At 50.3% G+C, this 13,562-nt stretch overlaps 1 protein-coding gene across 2 annotated transcripts in view; it reads right to left on the bottom strand.

The window, feature by feature from the left end:
- Window positions 1–6,092, bottom strand: part of DNAJC21 (DnaJ heat shock protein family (Hsp40) member C21) — a 55,094-nt gene extending 49,002 nt beyond the window's left edge. The window contains exon 1 of one of the 2 annotated variants that reach the window (XM_078771378.1): window positions 6,055–6,092. Coding sequence is in view for 1 of the 2 variants with exons in the window: in XM_068107563.2 (XP_067963664.2) it covers window positions 5,712–5,808 (97 nt within the window). In the remaining variant the exon portion in view is untranslated. Of the gene's footprint in view, window positions 1–5,711; window positions 5,939–6,054 lie in introns of those variants that run through there. The other variant, XM_068107563.2, reaches the window with a different exon arrangement.
- Between the last annotated feature and the right edge of the window lie 7,470 nt (window positions 6,093–13,562).

Genomic DNA, 13,562 nt, shown 5'->3' with positions numbered 1-13,562 from the left:
ACGCCTAGTTGGTCAGGGGTTCATCCTCCAGCAAGATAATGACCCTAAACACACCTCCAGGCTATGTCAAAACTACCTTCGAGGAAAAGAACAAGACGGTAGGCTTCAAATCATGGAATGGCCAGCACAGTGTCCAGACTTAAACCCCATCGAGCTGGTTTGGGATGAACTGGATAGAGGGTGAAAGCAAAGCAACCGACAAGTGCAACACATTTGTGGAAACTTCTGCAACAGTGTTGGGAAGAACTTCCAGAAAAATATTTGATTTCCATTGTAGAAAGAATGCCACGAGTGTGTTCGGATGTCATATCTGCAAAAGGTGGCTACTTTGCCGAGTCAAAAATTTAAATTAAAGTTTGTTAAACAAAATGATTCTATGATTTATTTTTTATCTCCAATTGTTTATTTGTTCGATGCTTAATTTCAGAGTACATTGAGACATTAAACTGCGTAAATTTCAATAAAAACTGGAAAAACTGAGGCGTTGTAAAACTTTTGACCGGTAGTGTATCTCTATCTATATATATATATTTGTGCAGCGTCTGTCCTGTCCTGTGTTGTGTTGTCTTGTGTTGTCATTGAACTACTTTCCCAAACTTTTGTGAAATCGTACTAAACTTCTGGTATGCACATATCTCTCCCGTCGGTATGTCCTAAGGTTTTTTTTTTTTTTTTAAATAGCATTTTTTTTTTTGGGGGGGGGGAATTTTTGGGGGAATATTTTTTTTCTCCAACTTCAATTGTTTATAAAATGTGATATCACGTATATTACAAATACATTTGTACAAAATAATTGTTTGAATTATGATTGGTTTAAACAATGACAAAACGGCAACTCGGGTACAGTCATTTATCTATATATCGACACATCTGGGCAGTGTCTGTGTTGTCACTTAACGACTCCCTCAAACTTTTGTTTCCGTGGTTGTGAAGTGTTTTTAATAACGTTGTGGTGGTTTTGAATCACGTGGTGGTGAAGTATTTTGAATTATGTGGTGGTGAGGTGTTTTAAAATGACGTGGTGGTGAGGTGTTTTTAAATGACGTGGTGGTGAGGTGTTTTTAAATGACGTGGTGGTGAGGTGTTTTAATATCACGTGGTGGTGAGGTGTTTTTAAATCACATGGTGGTGAGGTGTTTTTAAATCACATGGTGGTGAGGTGTTTTTAAATCACATGGTGGTGAGGTGTTTTTAAATCACATGGTGGTGAGGTGTTTTGAATTATGTGGTGGTGAGGTATTTATAATTACGTGGTGGTGAGGTGTTTTTAATTAGGTGGTGGTGAGGTGTTTTGAATTAGTTGGTGGTGAGGTGTTTTTAAATGACGTGGTGGTGAGGTGTTTTTAATTTTGTGGCTGTGAGGTGTTTTTATTACGTGTTTTATGGCTGTGAGGTGTTTTTATTACGTGTTTTATGGCTGTGAGGTGTTTTTAATTTTGTGGTGGTGAGGTGTTTTTATTACGTGTTTTATGGCTGTGAGGTGTTTTTATTACGTGTTTTATGGCTGTGAGGTGTTTTTATTACGTGTTTTATGGCTGTGAGGTGTTTTTATTACGTGTTTTATGGCTGTGAGGTGTTTTTATTACGTGTTTTATGGCTATGAGGTGTTTTTATTTTCATGGTGGTGAGGTGTTTTTATTACGTGTTTTATGGCTGTGAGGTGTTTTTATTACGTGTTTTATGGCTGTGAGGTGTTTTTAATTTCGTTGTGGTGAGGTGTTTTTATTACGTGTTTTATGGCTGTGAGGTGTTTTTATTATGTGCTTGATGGCTGTGAGGTGTTTTCAATTTCGTGGTGGTGAGGTGTTTTAATTTTGTGGTGGTGAGGTGTTTTTATTACGTGTTTTATGGCTGTGAGGTGTTTTTATTATGTGCTTGATGGCTGTGAGGTGTTTTCAATTTCGTGGTGGTGAGGTGTTTTAATTTTGTGGTGGTGAGGTGTTTTTATTACATGTTTTATGGTGGTGAGGTGTTTTGAATTACTTGGTGGTGAGGTATTTTGAATTACGTGGTGGTGAGGTGTTTTGATTTACGTGGTGGTGCGGTGTTTTGAATTACTTGGTGGTGAGGTGTTTTGAATTACGTGGTGGTGAGGTGTAATCGTCCCAAACTTCCAGTCTGCAGATAACCCTCCCCTATGTATGTGCTGAGGGGTTCTTTCTTGAAAAAAAAACATTCAACCTAAATCTTCAACCTAAATTGCCTATAAAATGTAATATCACAAACACAACAAATACATTTGTGCAAAGTAATTGTTTGTATTATGATTGGTGAAAATCATGACAACACAGCAACTCAGGTACAGTCATTAGCCTCAGCTAAAATAAGCCCGTTCCTCAGTATCGACGCTTGGTGAGGCGAGCGTAGCGAGCCGAGCCAAGCTAGTATATATATCTATCTGTGCAGTGTCTTGATTTGTCTTGTGTTGTCACTGAACTACTCACTCAAACTTTTGTGAAATCGTACCAAACTTCTGGTATGCACATATCTCTCCGGTCGGTATGTCGTCAGGGTATTTCTTTTGAAAAATTTTCCAAATTGTTTTTTTTTGGAATATTTTCGGGAATTTTTTTTTTTTCCAACTTCAATTGTTTATAAAAGGTAATAAATATCACGTATATTACAAATACATTTGTGCATTATGATTGTTTGAATTATGATTGGTGTAAACCATGTCAAAACGGCAACTCGGGTAGTCATTTATCTATACTAGGGCGTGCCCGCACGTACGTGCGTGCAAAAAAACATGCGTGCAAACAACAACAAAAAAAAACTTTGAAACCACGTGGCAGTAACGACCACAGAACCCCCCCCCCTCTATTTACATGAAATGGTTTGGTCCATTCGCAACGACCACAGAACCCCCCCCCCCCCCCCTCTATTTACATGAAATGGTTTGGTCCATTCGCAAAGCCAAAGCGAACGGCTTGCGAGTACGGTGACCATACCTTGGGAACCACTTGTCCGATTAATTTCAAACCTTGAAAAGGCACATCCTCGGGTCCCCAGCAATATACCTGGCAAGTTTCAAGTATATCGGACCAGTAGTTGTCGAGAAACAGCGGTCGCATACATACATACAGACAGACAGACACACACACACACACAGAGATTACTGGAATTATAGATAGATATATATCTGCACATGTGGGCAGTGTCTGTGTTGTCACTTAACGACTCCCTCAAACTTTTGTTTCCGTAGTTGTGAAGTGTTTTTAATAACGTGGTGGTGGTTTTGAATCATGTGGTGGTGAGGTGTTTTTAATTTTGTGGGTGAGGTGTTTTTAATTTCGTGGCTGTGAGGTGTTTTTAATTTCGTGGCTGTGAGGTGTTTTTAATTTCGTGGCTGTGAGGTGTTTTTAATTTCGTGGCTGTGAGGTGTTTTTAATTTCGTGGCTGTGAGGTGTTTTTAATTTTGTGGCTGTAATGCGTTTTTAATTTCGTGGTTGTGAGGTGGTTTTAATTTCGTGGTTGTGAGGTGTTTTTAATTTCGTGGCTGAGGTGTTTTTAATTTCGTGGCTGTGAGGTGTTTTTAATTTCGTGGCTGTAATGCGTTTTTAATTTCGTGGTTGTGAGGTGGTTTTAATTTCGTGGCTGAGGTGTTTTTAATTTCGTGGCTGTGAGGTGTTTTTAATTTCGTGGCTGAAGTGTTTTTAATTTCGTGGCTGTGAGGTGTTTTTAATTCCGTGGCTGAAGTGTTTTTAATTTCGTGGTTGTGAGGTGGTTTTAATTTCGTGGCTGTGAGGTGTTTTTAATTTCGTGGCTGAAGTGTTTTTAATTTCGTGGTTGTGAGGTGTTTTTAATTTTGTGGCTGTAATGCGTTTTTAATTTCGTGGCTGTGAGGTGGTTTTAATTTCGTGGCTGAGGTGTTTTTAATTTCGTGGCTGTGAGGTGGTTTTAATTTCGTGGTTGTGAGGTGTTTTTAATTTCGTGGCTGAGGTGTTTTTAATTTCGTGGCTGTGAGGTGTTTTTAATTTCGTGGCTGTGAGGTGGTTTTAATTTCGTGCCTGTGAGGTGGTTTTAATTTCGTGGCTGTGAGGTGTTTTTAATTTCGTGCCTGTGAGGTGGTTTTAATTTCGTGGTTGTGAGGTGGTTTTAATTTCGTGGCTGTGAGGTGTTTTTAATTTCGTGGCTGTGAGGTGGTTTTAATTTCATGCCTGTGAGGTGGTTTTAATTTCGTGGCTGTGAGGTGGTTTTAATTTCGTGGCTGTGAGGTGTTTTTAATTTCGTGGCTGTGAGGTGGTTTTAATTTCGTGGCTGTGAGGTGTTTTTAATTTCGTGGCTGTGAGGTGGTTTTAATTTCATGCCTGTGAGGTGGTTTTAATTTCGTGGCTGTGAGGTGGTTTTAATTTCGTGGTTGTGAGGTGTTTTTAATTTCGTGGCTGAGGTGTTTTTAATTTCGTGGCTGTGAGGTGTTTTTAATTTCATGCCTGTGAGGTGGTTTTAATTTCGTGGCTGTGAGGTGTTTTTAATTTCGTGGCTGTGAGGTGGTTTTAATTTCATGCCTGTGAGGTGGTTTTAATTTCGTGGCTGTGAGGTGGTTTTAATTTCGTGGTTGTGAGGTGTTTTTAATTTCGTGGCTGAGGTGTTTTTAATTTCGTGGCTGTGAGGTGGTTTTAATTTCGTGGTTGTGAGGTGTTTTTAATTTCGTGGCTGAGGTGTTTTTAATTTCGTGGCTGTGAGGTGTTTTTAATTTCGTGCCTGTGAGGTGGTTTTAATTTCATGACTGTGAGGTGGTTTTAATTTCGTGGCTGTGAGGTGTTTTTAATTTCGTGGCTGAGGTGTTTTTAATTTCGTGGCTGTGAGGTGTTTTTAATTTCGTGCCTGTGAGGTGGTTTTAATTTCGTGGCTGTGAGGTGTTTTTAATTTCGTGGCTGTGAGGTGTTTTTAATTTCGTGGCTGTGAGGTGTTTTTAATTTCGTGGCTGAGGTGTTTTTAATTTCGTGGCTGTGAGGTGTTTTTAATTTCGTGCCTGTGAGGTGGTTTTAATTTCGTGGCTGTGAGGTGTTTTTAATTTCGTGCCTGTGAGGTGGTTTTAATTTCGTGCCTGTGAGGTGGTTTTAATTTCGTGCCTGTGAGGTGGTTTTAATTTCGTGCCTGTGAGGTGGTTTTAATTTCGTGGCTGTAAGGTGTTTTTAATTTCGTGGCTGTGAGGTGGTTTTAATTTCGTGCCTGTGAGGTGGTTTTAATTTCGTGGCTGAGGTGTTTTTAATTTCGAAGCTGAGGTGTTTTTAATTTCGTGGCTGTGAGGTGGTTTTAATTTCGTGGCTGAGGTGTTTTTAATTTCGAAGCTGAGGTGTTTTTAATTTCGTGCCTGTGAGGTGGTTTTAATTTCGTGGCTGAGGTGTTTTTAATTTCGAAGCTGAGGTGCTTTTAATTTCGTGGCTGTGAGGTGGTTTTAATTTCGTGGTGGTGAGGTGTTTTCAACGTCGTGGTGGTGAGGTGTTTTGAATTACTTGGTGGTGAGGTCCAACACAACACACAACAACTCAGGTACAGTCATTAACATTATCCTCAGCTAAAATAAGCCCGCTCCTCAGTGACGACGCGTGGTGAGGCGAGCGCAGCGAGCCGAGCCAAGCTAGTATACATATATATTCAGCCGTAAATGGTAAAGAGAATGAGCAAATGCATTAACAAGATAAAGTATGTGACAAACATCCCATCTGTGTATTGCATTCGCCTTGTACTTGGAGCGACACAATTCGAACCTGGATGCCACTGTAGCGCTAACCGACGGTACGCCTGCTTCAACTCCCCATCGACAGTGTCCCTCGCTACACCAAGAACCTCGTAGTAGCACCGCATGGCGTAGCTAGCGAGTAGCGAGAGCGGCAACAAAACGCCTCACATTCAAGGCCTCGCAAGCACTGTACACACTGTAGTCTGTACTGCTCAAAGCAGACTTAGCAGAGTCTGCTCTGCTGGTTCATCGATTTGGGGGTTCGTGTTCAACATCAAGTGAAACGTTTTCTTACATTTTATAATATAAACTATAGAAGTCTTTTATTACAATAACCACACCTTTTAGTTTATAAAAACAGAGGAGCTCACCATACGATGCACTTTAAAAATTACCAATACACCGCCTCAAGGTCGGCTGTTGGAAAGATTTTGTAGTTGTTATCCAATTCAAATTCCTTTTCATATTTCACAAATAATTTGATTTAATTTGATACCGGATACAGTATTTGTATCAGTCTCCAATTGAGCGGAATTAACAAACGAATGAGTAAACAACCGAACATTAACTTTTTTCCATTCCTCGTCATTGTGCACCATGTAAAAAAAAAAAAATTAGACACGAATATATACATATACTAGCAGAAGTACCCGGCATTGCCGGCGGGGGAGGGGGGGGAGGGGAGGCTGGGGGGGAGGGGAGAAAAGGGGGGGGGGAGGGGAGAAAAGGGGGGGGGAGGGAGAAAAGGGGGGGGGGAGGGGAGAAAAGGGGGGGGGGAGGGGAGAAAAGGGGGGAGGGGAGAAAAGGGGGGGGGAGGGGAGAAAAGGGGGGGGGGGAGGGGAGAAAAGGGGGGGGAGGGGAGAAAAGGGGGGGGGGAGGGGAGAAAAGGGGGGGGGAGGGAGAAAAGGGGGGGAGGGGAGAAAGGGGGGGGAGAAAAGGGGGGGGAGAAAAGGGGGAGGGGAGAAGAGGGGGGAGGGAGAAGAGGGGGGAGGGGGGAGAAGAGGGGGGAGGGGGGAGAAGAGGGGGGAGGGGGGAGAAGAGGGGGGAGGGGGGAGAAGAGGGGGGAGGGGGGAGAAGAGGGGGAGGGGAGGGGAGAAGAGGGGGGGAAGGGAGGGGAGAAGAGGGGGGAGGGGAGGGGAGAAGAGGGGGGGAGGAGAGGGAGAAGAGTGGGGGAGGGGAGAAGAGGGGGGAGGGGAGGGGAGAAGAGGGGGGGAGGGGAGGGGAGAAGAGGGGGAGGTGGAGAAGAGGGGGGGAGGAGAGAAGAGGGGGGGGAGGAGAGAAGAGGGGGGAGGGGGAGGAGGGGAGGGGAGGAGAAGGGGGGAGGGGAGAAGAGGGGGGGAAGTAACCGGCATTGCCGGGCGGGGGAGGGGAGGGGGAAGAGGAGGGGGTGGGAACGGGGGGGGGAGGGGAGGAGAGGGGGGGAGGGCAGGAGAGGGGGGGGAGAGAAGAGGGGGGGGGGGAAGTACCCGGCATTCCGTGTATTAGACAAAAAAAAATTAGACACGAATATATACATATATTGGAGCGGTTTACCGGAAGCATGACACAATTATCTTGCACCGGCCGATGACGCAACCGGCGAGCGGTCACTTGTCCGGACTCGCCCGGGCATGTCCAGACTTGCCTTTCCCGGGCGAACACTTGGCTTACCTATTTGCATACCACGCCCCGCCTGAGAGGCGTGGCTTTTGTGTGTTGAGCTTTACTTATAAATTGCCGACCGTTCGATGGGCTGATTCAGTGCTTTGAGTTCTTTCGAGTGAGCTGGAAATAAATAGCTCAGTGAAACCTCATTCCTGGCGTCGTTCATTTTGTCTGGTTTTATCGGTGCGAGCATAGCTCCCACAATTAGTGACCCCTTTTCAAGAACACGGCGATGGAGTCATCTGTAGCTTTGAAGCTCCCGGGCTTTGGGAATCACACGCGGCCTTCTGGTTCGCCCAAGCGGATTCTCAATTCGCCCTGCAGAACATTACGGAGGACACAACACGCTACCACCATGTGGTCTCCGCGCTCAACGCCGCCACCGCGGCCCGAGTCCTGAGCTTCCTACAGAACCCGCCGAATGCCGACAAATACGGCGCGCTCAAAGGCCTACTCCTCGGTGCGTTTGGACTCACGGAGACCGAACGCGCACGACAACTACTCGACCTCCCGGAGCTGGGTGAGGCCCGTCCATCCGAGCGCATGGACCACATGCTGGCTTTACTCGGCGACCACAGCCCGGATTTCCTCTTCCGCGAGCTGTTCCTCCGGCAGCTACCCGGGCAGGTACGGTTAGCTTTGGCTAACTCGCCCATCACGGACCCTCGCGCCCTGGCCAAGGAGGCCGATAAATTTTTGTCGGCCAGGCGACACGTCGGAGCGGCCGCCTGGAACCCTGGGCCGACCGAGGCAACGCCTGCACCACGACCGGCGCCACCACCGGCCGAAGTCAGCGCCACTGGCTTCTACCACCGGTTCGTTCTGTAGGACCTGCAAACGGCTCCTCCATCCGCACCTTCGGTTCGCCCAGCGTCACATTCTGCTTCGGGGGCCAGCGCTTCAGGTCGGACTTCATCACGGCGAATGTGCCCATGGCCTTGCTGGGTGCAGATTTGCGTGCATGGGCTTTTGGTCGACGTCAAATGGCGTCAGCTCATCAACGCGGAGACCTTCAGCTCGCTCGCTTGCTCATTGAGCGGCTCCGCTCCGACCAAGCTAGCCTGCGCGCTCCCGGCCGTGGACGATTTCACCCGCCTACTCGCCGAGTTTCCCGCCCTCACGCAGCCGACGTTTTCGGCCGTCGCCATCAAGCACGGGCGTCGAACACCACATCCCGACCACAGGTCCACCGGTCTGCGCCAGGGCTCGCCGTGGCGAAGGTGGAATTCGACGCGCTGGAGCGATTGGGCATTGTGCGGCGCTCGAATAGCGCATGGGCCTCGCCCCTGCACATCGTGCCCAAACCGGGTGGCGGATGGCGACCATGCGGCGATTACCGCCGCCTCAACGACGCCACCACGCCCGACCGGTACCCGATACCACACATACAGGACTTTTCCGCCCGTTTGGCGGGGCGGGTGATCTTTTCCAACGTCGACCTCATTCAGGGCTACCACCAGGTACCCGTCCGGCCGGCCGACGTGCCGAAGATGGCGGTAATTACACCTTTCGGCCTCTTCGAGTTCCTTCGCATGCCGTTCGGCCTTAAGAACGCTGCCCAGGCCTTCCAGCGGCTGATGCACAGCGTGCTGCGCGACCTCACCTTCCTTTTCATCTACTTGGATGACATTCTCATCGCCAGCACTTCCCGGGTGGAGCACCTCATCCACCTGCGCACGCTTTTTGAGTGCCTCGGCCAGCACAGCCTCATCATCAACCCGGCGAAATGCCACTTTGGCGTAACGGCCGTCGACTTCCTGGGGCATCGCATCACGGAGCGTGGGGCCGTCCCGCTGCCTACCAAGGTGGAGGCAGTCACAAGTTTCCCGCGCCCCCGCTCCATCAAGGCCCTACAGGAATTTTTGGGGATGGTAAATTTCTACCACCGGTTCGTGCCTCGCGCCGCCCAACTCATGTGCCCCCTGTACGAAGCACTCCGGGACAAGCCGGTCAAGCATGACGTCACCTGGACCACAGAGATGGACGCGGCGTTCACGGGCGCTAAGCTGGCCCTCGCAAACGCGACCATGCTGGCGCACCCGGCGCTCGACGCACCCATCGCCCTCACCACGGACGCTTCTGACTACGTGGTGGGCGCTGTGCATGAACAGTGGGTGAACGGGGCTTGGCAACCGCTGGCCTTCTTCAGCCAGCAGCTTCGCCCTAACGAGCGCAAGTATAGCGCTTTCGACCGTGAGCTCCTTGGCCTTTACCTGGCCGTTCGCCACTTCCGCCATCTTTTAGAGGGCCGCCCGTTCACGGCGTTTGTGGACCACAAACCCCTGGTCTTCGCCCTGGCCAAGGTTATGGAGCCGTGGTCGGCCCGCCAGCAGCGCCACCTCTCCGCCATGTCCGAATTTATGACGGAAATCCGGCACGTCGTGGGCAAGGTCAACGCTGTGGCCGATTGCCTCTCCCGGTCCAGCGCGAACGCCGTCCACCTGGGTGTGGACTTCACCCGCATGGCGGCCGACCAGACCGCCGACCCCACGGTGCAAGCCCTCCGGACAGCGGACACAGGCCTGCAGTTGGCCGACGTCCCCCTTCGAGGACACAGGCACGGTTCTCCTGTGCGATGTTTCCCTGGGCCAACCTCGCCCCATCGTGCCCACCGGATGGCAGCGGCACATTTTTGACGCCCTCCACGGCCTTTCCCACCCAGGCCGGAAAGCATCACAGAAGCTCGTGGCAGCAAAGTTCGTCTGGCACGGGCTCCGTAAGGACGTCCGCGATTGGGCCAACGCCTGTGTCGCCTGCCAGCACGCGAAGGTCCACCGGCACACCCAGGCCCCGTTGGCACCATTCGACGTGCCCGCGCGGCGCTTCAACCACGTCAATGTGGACCTGGTGGGACCCCTTCCCTCCTCGCGGGGCTTCACCCACCTCCTCACGATGGTGGACAGGACCACCAGGTGGCCGGAGGCCGTCCCGCTGGCATCAACAACATCCGCCGATGTGGTACAGGCCTTCATTGGCACCTGGATTGCCCTCGGACATCTCCTCCGACAGAGACCCGCAATTCGCCTCCGAGCTTTGGGGCGCAGTTGCCCAGGCCTTGGGGGTCAAGCTACACAGCACCACGGCCTACCACCCCAAAGCCAACGGCTTGTGCGAGCGGTTCCACCGCTCGATGAAGGCCGCTCTCAGGGCCAGCCTCCAGGACGACGGTTGGGCCGACAGGCTCCCGTGGGTCCTATTGGGCCTCCGAACGGCCCCTAACGAGGACCCTCCAGGCTTCCACCGCCTAGCTGGTCTACGGCCAGCCACTGCGCGTGCCGGGCGAATTCATCCCTGACGCCACCGGCCCCTGGTCCGCGGCTCGCCAACGCTCGGTCCTCCAGGAGGTCGCCAGGAGATTTGCCCCCGTGCCCACGTCCCACCACGGCTGCCCCCAACCCCACGTCCCCCAGCACTTCGCACTGCGGAGTACGTTTTTATCCAGCACGACGCACACCGGGGACCGCTCCGGCTGCCGTACGATGGACCTTTCCGGGTCCTGAAGAGGGACGACAAGTCGTTCATCATCGACATCGGCGGCAAGCCGGACCGCATCTCTGTTGACCGCCTCAAGCCGGCCCATTTGGACCTCGACCAACCTCCACGGTTGGCCCTTCCTCCATGATGGGGCCGTCCCCCGTCAACCAAGCCCCCCACCCGACCATCCACCACCACGCCACCTACCACCCCCACACGAATCGCCAAGGGTCGTTTCGGCCGGGTCATCAAGACCCCCTCAAACTGACTCTCCCGGTGCATGTTAATTCTGGGGGGGTGCATGTAGTGGTTACTGGAAGCATGACACAATTACCTTGCATCGGCCGATGATGCAACCGGCGAGCTGTCACTTGTCCGGACTCGCCCGGGCGTGTCCAGACTTGCCTTTCCCGGGCGAACACTTGGCTTACCTATTTGCATACCACGCCCCGCCTGAGAGGCGTGGCTTTTGTGTGTTGAGCTTTACTTATAAATTGCCGCCCGTTCGATGGGCTGATTCAGTGCTTTTGAGTTCATTCGAGTGAGCTGGAAATAATAGCTCAGTGAAACTTCATTCCTGGCGTCGTTCATTTTGTCCGGTTTTATTGTGCGAGCATAGCTCCCACAATATATATCTATATATATATATATATATATATATATATATATATATATATATCTTATATCTATCTATAATTCCAGCAATCTCTGTGTGTATGTCTGTGTGTCTGTGTGTCTGTGTGTCTGTGTGTCTGTGTGTTTGTCTGTGACCGCTGTTTCTCGACAACCACGGGTCCGATATACTTGAAACTTGCCAGGTATATTGCTGGGGACCCGAGGATGTGCCTTTTCAAGGTTTGTAATTAATCGGACAAGTACCTACCGAGCTATGTCCAAAAAACGCTTCAACCAATCAGAGAGCAGCGAGCTATCACGTGTGCCGAACCGTTAATGCAATGCAAGCGTTAATGCGTTAATGCAAGGCTTTTCTTTTTTTCCCTCTTCTCTTTCTACTTTTCCTTGCGATTAAATTGCAAACAGCCAAAATACGTTGGCGCTAATTGAATAATTGCCCATTAACACTAAAATAATCGTAACTGCGATATGCCAACTTCCGGACAGTGCAGCCTTCCATGTTGTTGTTGTTTGCAGCAGCTGTTTGCAGCAAGGCAAGGCTTTTCTTTTTTTCCCTCTTCTCTTTCTACTTTTCCTTGCGATTAAATTGCAAAAAGCCAAAATACGTTGGCGATAATTGAATAATTGGGCATTATGTTTTACAACTAATAAAAACGAATTTGCGATTCATTCGCTTTCCTGCGCGTTTGTGTACGCGATGGCGATTTCTTTACCAAACTCCGGAAGCCGTTCGCTTTGGACCGAACCATTGCATGTAAATAGAGGGGGGGATTGTCACCACTCGCAAGCCGTTCGCTTTGGACCAAACCATTTCATGTAAATAGGGGGGGGGGATATAATTTTAGATATATATATAGTACGGGCATGCCCTAGTATATATATATACAGTATATATATATATATATATATATATATATATATATATATATATATATATATATATATATATATATATATATATATATATATATATATATATATATATATATATATATACAGTATATATATATACATATATATATATATATATATATATATATATATATATATATACACGTACATATACATACATATATACATATGTGGTGCTGCGCACACACGACTCGATTGCCAGAGAGGTAGGCCACAACGCGTTGGTACAAACAAGGAGTCTTTATTAAGAGCTCGCACTTCAGCACTGGGCGGGCTCGAGCTCAGAGCCCGCATATATGTCCCGAGGCCACGCCTTGCCCCCGGGCGCGGCCGATCGGTCGAAAGGCGGGGCATGCGTTTTCGTTCCCCGCCTGGATGCTCGCGCCACCCACTGGTGCGTGGAATTATTGTCCCTTGTGCCCGCCACACGCGCCCCCCCAGAATTCCCGCGCACCTGAAGGGTGAGTTTGCGGGGAAGCCGGATGACCCAGCCGAAACGCCCCCTGGCGATGCGTGCAGGGCTGGGGGGTGGCAGGACGGCGGGGCTGGGGGGCTGGGGGGTCCGACCGCCGGGGGGAGGCCTCGACGCGGAGGCAGAGCTGCTTGCGGGGGGTGGTCCAGATCGAGGTGGGCGGCTTGAGGCGGTCCACGGAGATGCGATCCGGGGCACCGCCGATGTCGACAGTGAAATATTTGTCCCCGGTCTCCAGCACGCGGAAGGGCCCGTCGTACGGGGGCCGTAGCGGTGCCCGGTGGGCGTCGTGCCGGACAAAGACGTACTCCGCCGTGCGAAGCTCCGGGGCGACGTGGGAAGACCGGCAACCGTGGTGTGCCGTCGGCACCGGGGCGAACCTCCGGGCGGCCTCCTGAAGGGCGGAGCGCTGTTGCGCCGCGGACCAAGGAGCCGTGGAGTCGGGGATAATTTCGCCCGGTACCGCAGTGGTTGCCCGAAGACCAGCTCCGCCGAGGACGCGCGCAGGTCATCCTTGGGCGCCGTCCTGAGGCCCAGCAGGACCCAGGGGAGCCTGTCGGTCCAGCTGCCGTCACGGAGGCTGGCCCAGAGCGCGGCCTTCATCGAGCGATGAAAGCGCTCGCACAGGCCATTGGCCTGGGGGTGGTAGGCCGTGGTGCGGTGTAGTTTTACGCCAAGCCCTTGTGCCACCACGGCCCAGAGCTCCGAGGCGAACTGGGGGCCGCGGTCGGACGAGATGTC

The sequence above is a fragment of the Myxine glutinosa genome, chromosome 2 (assembly GCF_964187855.1).
Source record: "Myxine glutinosa chromosome 2, kmMyxGlut1.1, whole genome shotgun sequence".
Classification (NCBI taxonomy): domain Eukaryota; kingdom Metazoa; phylum Chordata; class Myxini; order Myxiniformes; family Myxinidae; genus Myxine; species Myxine glutinosa.
This window is presented reverse-complemented; position numbering and strand designations above follow the sequence as displayed.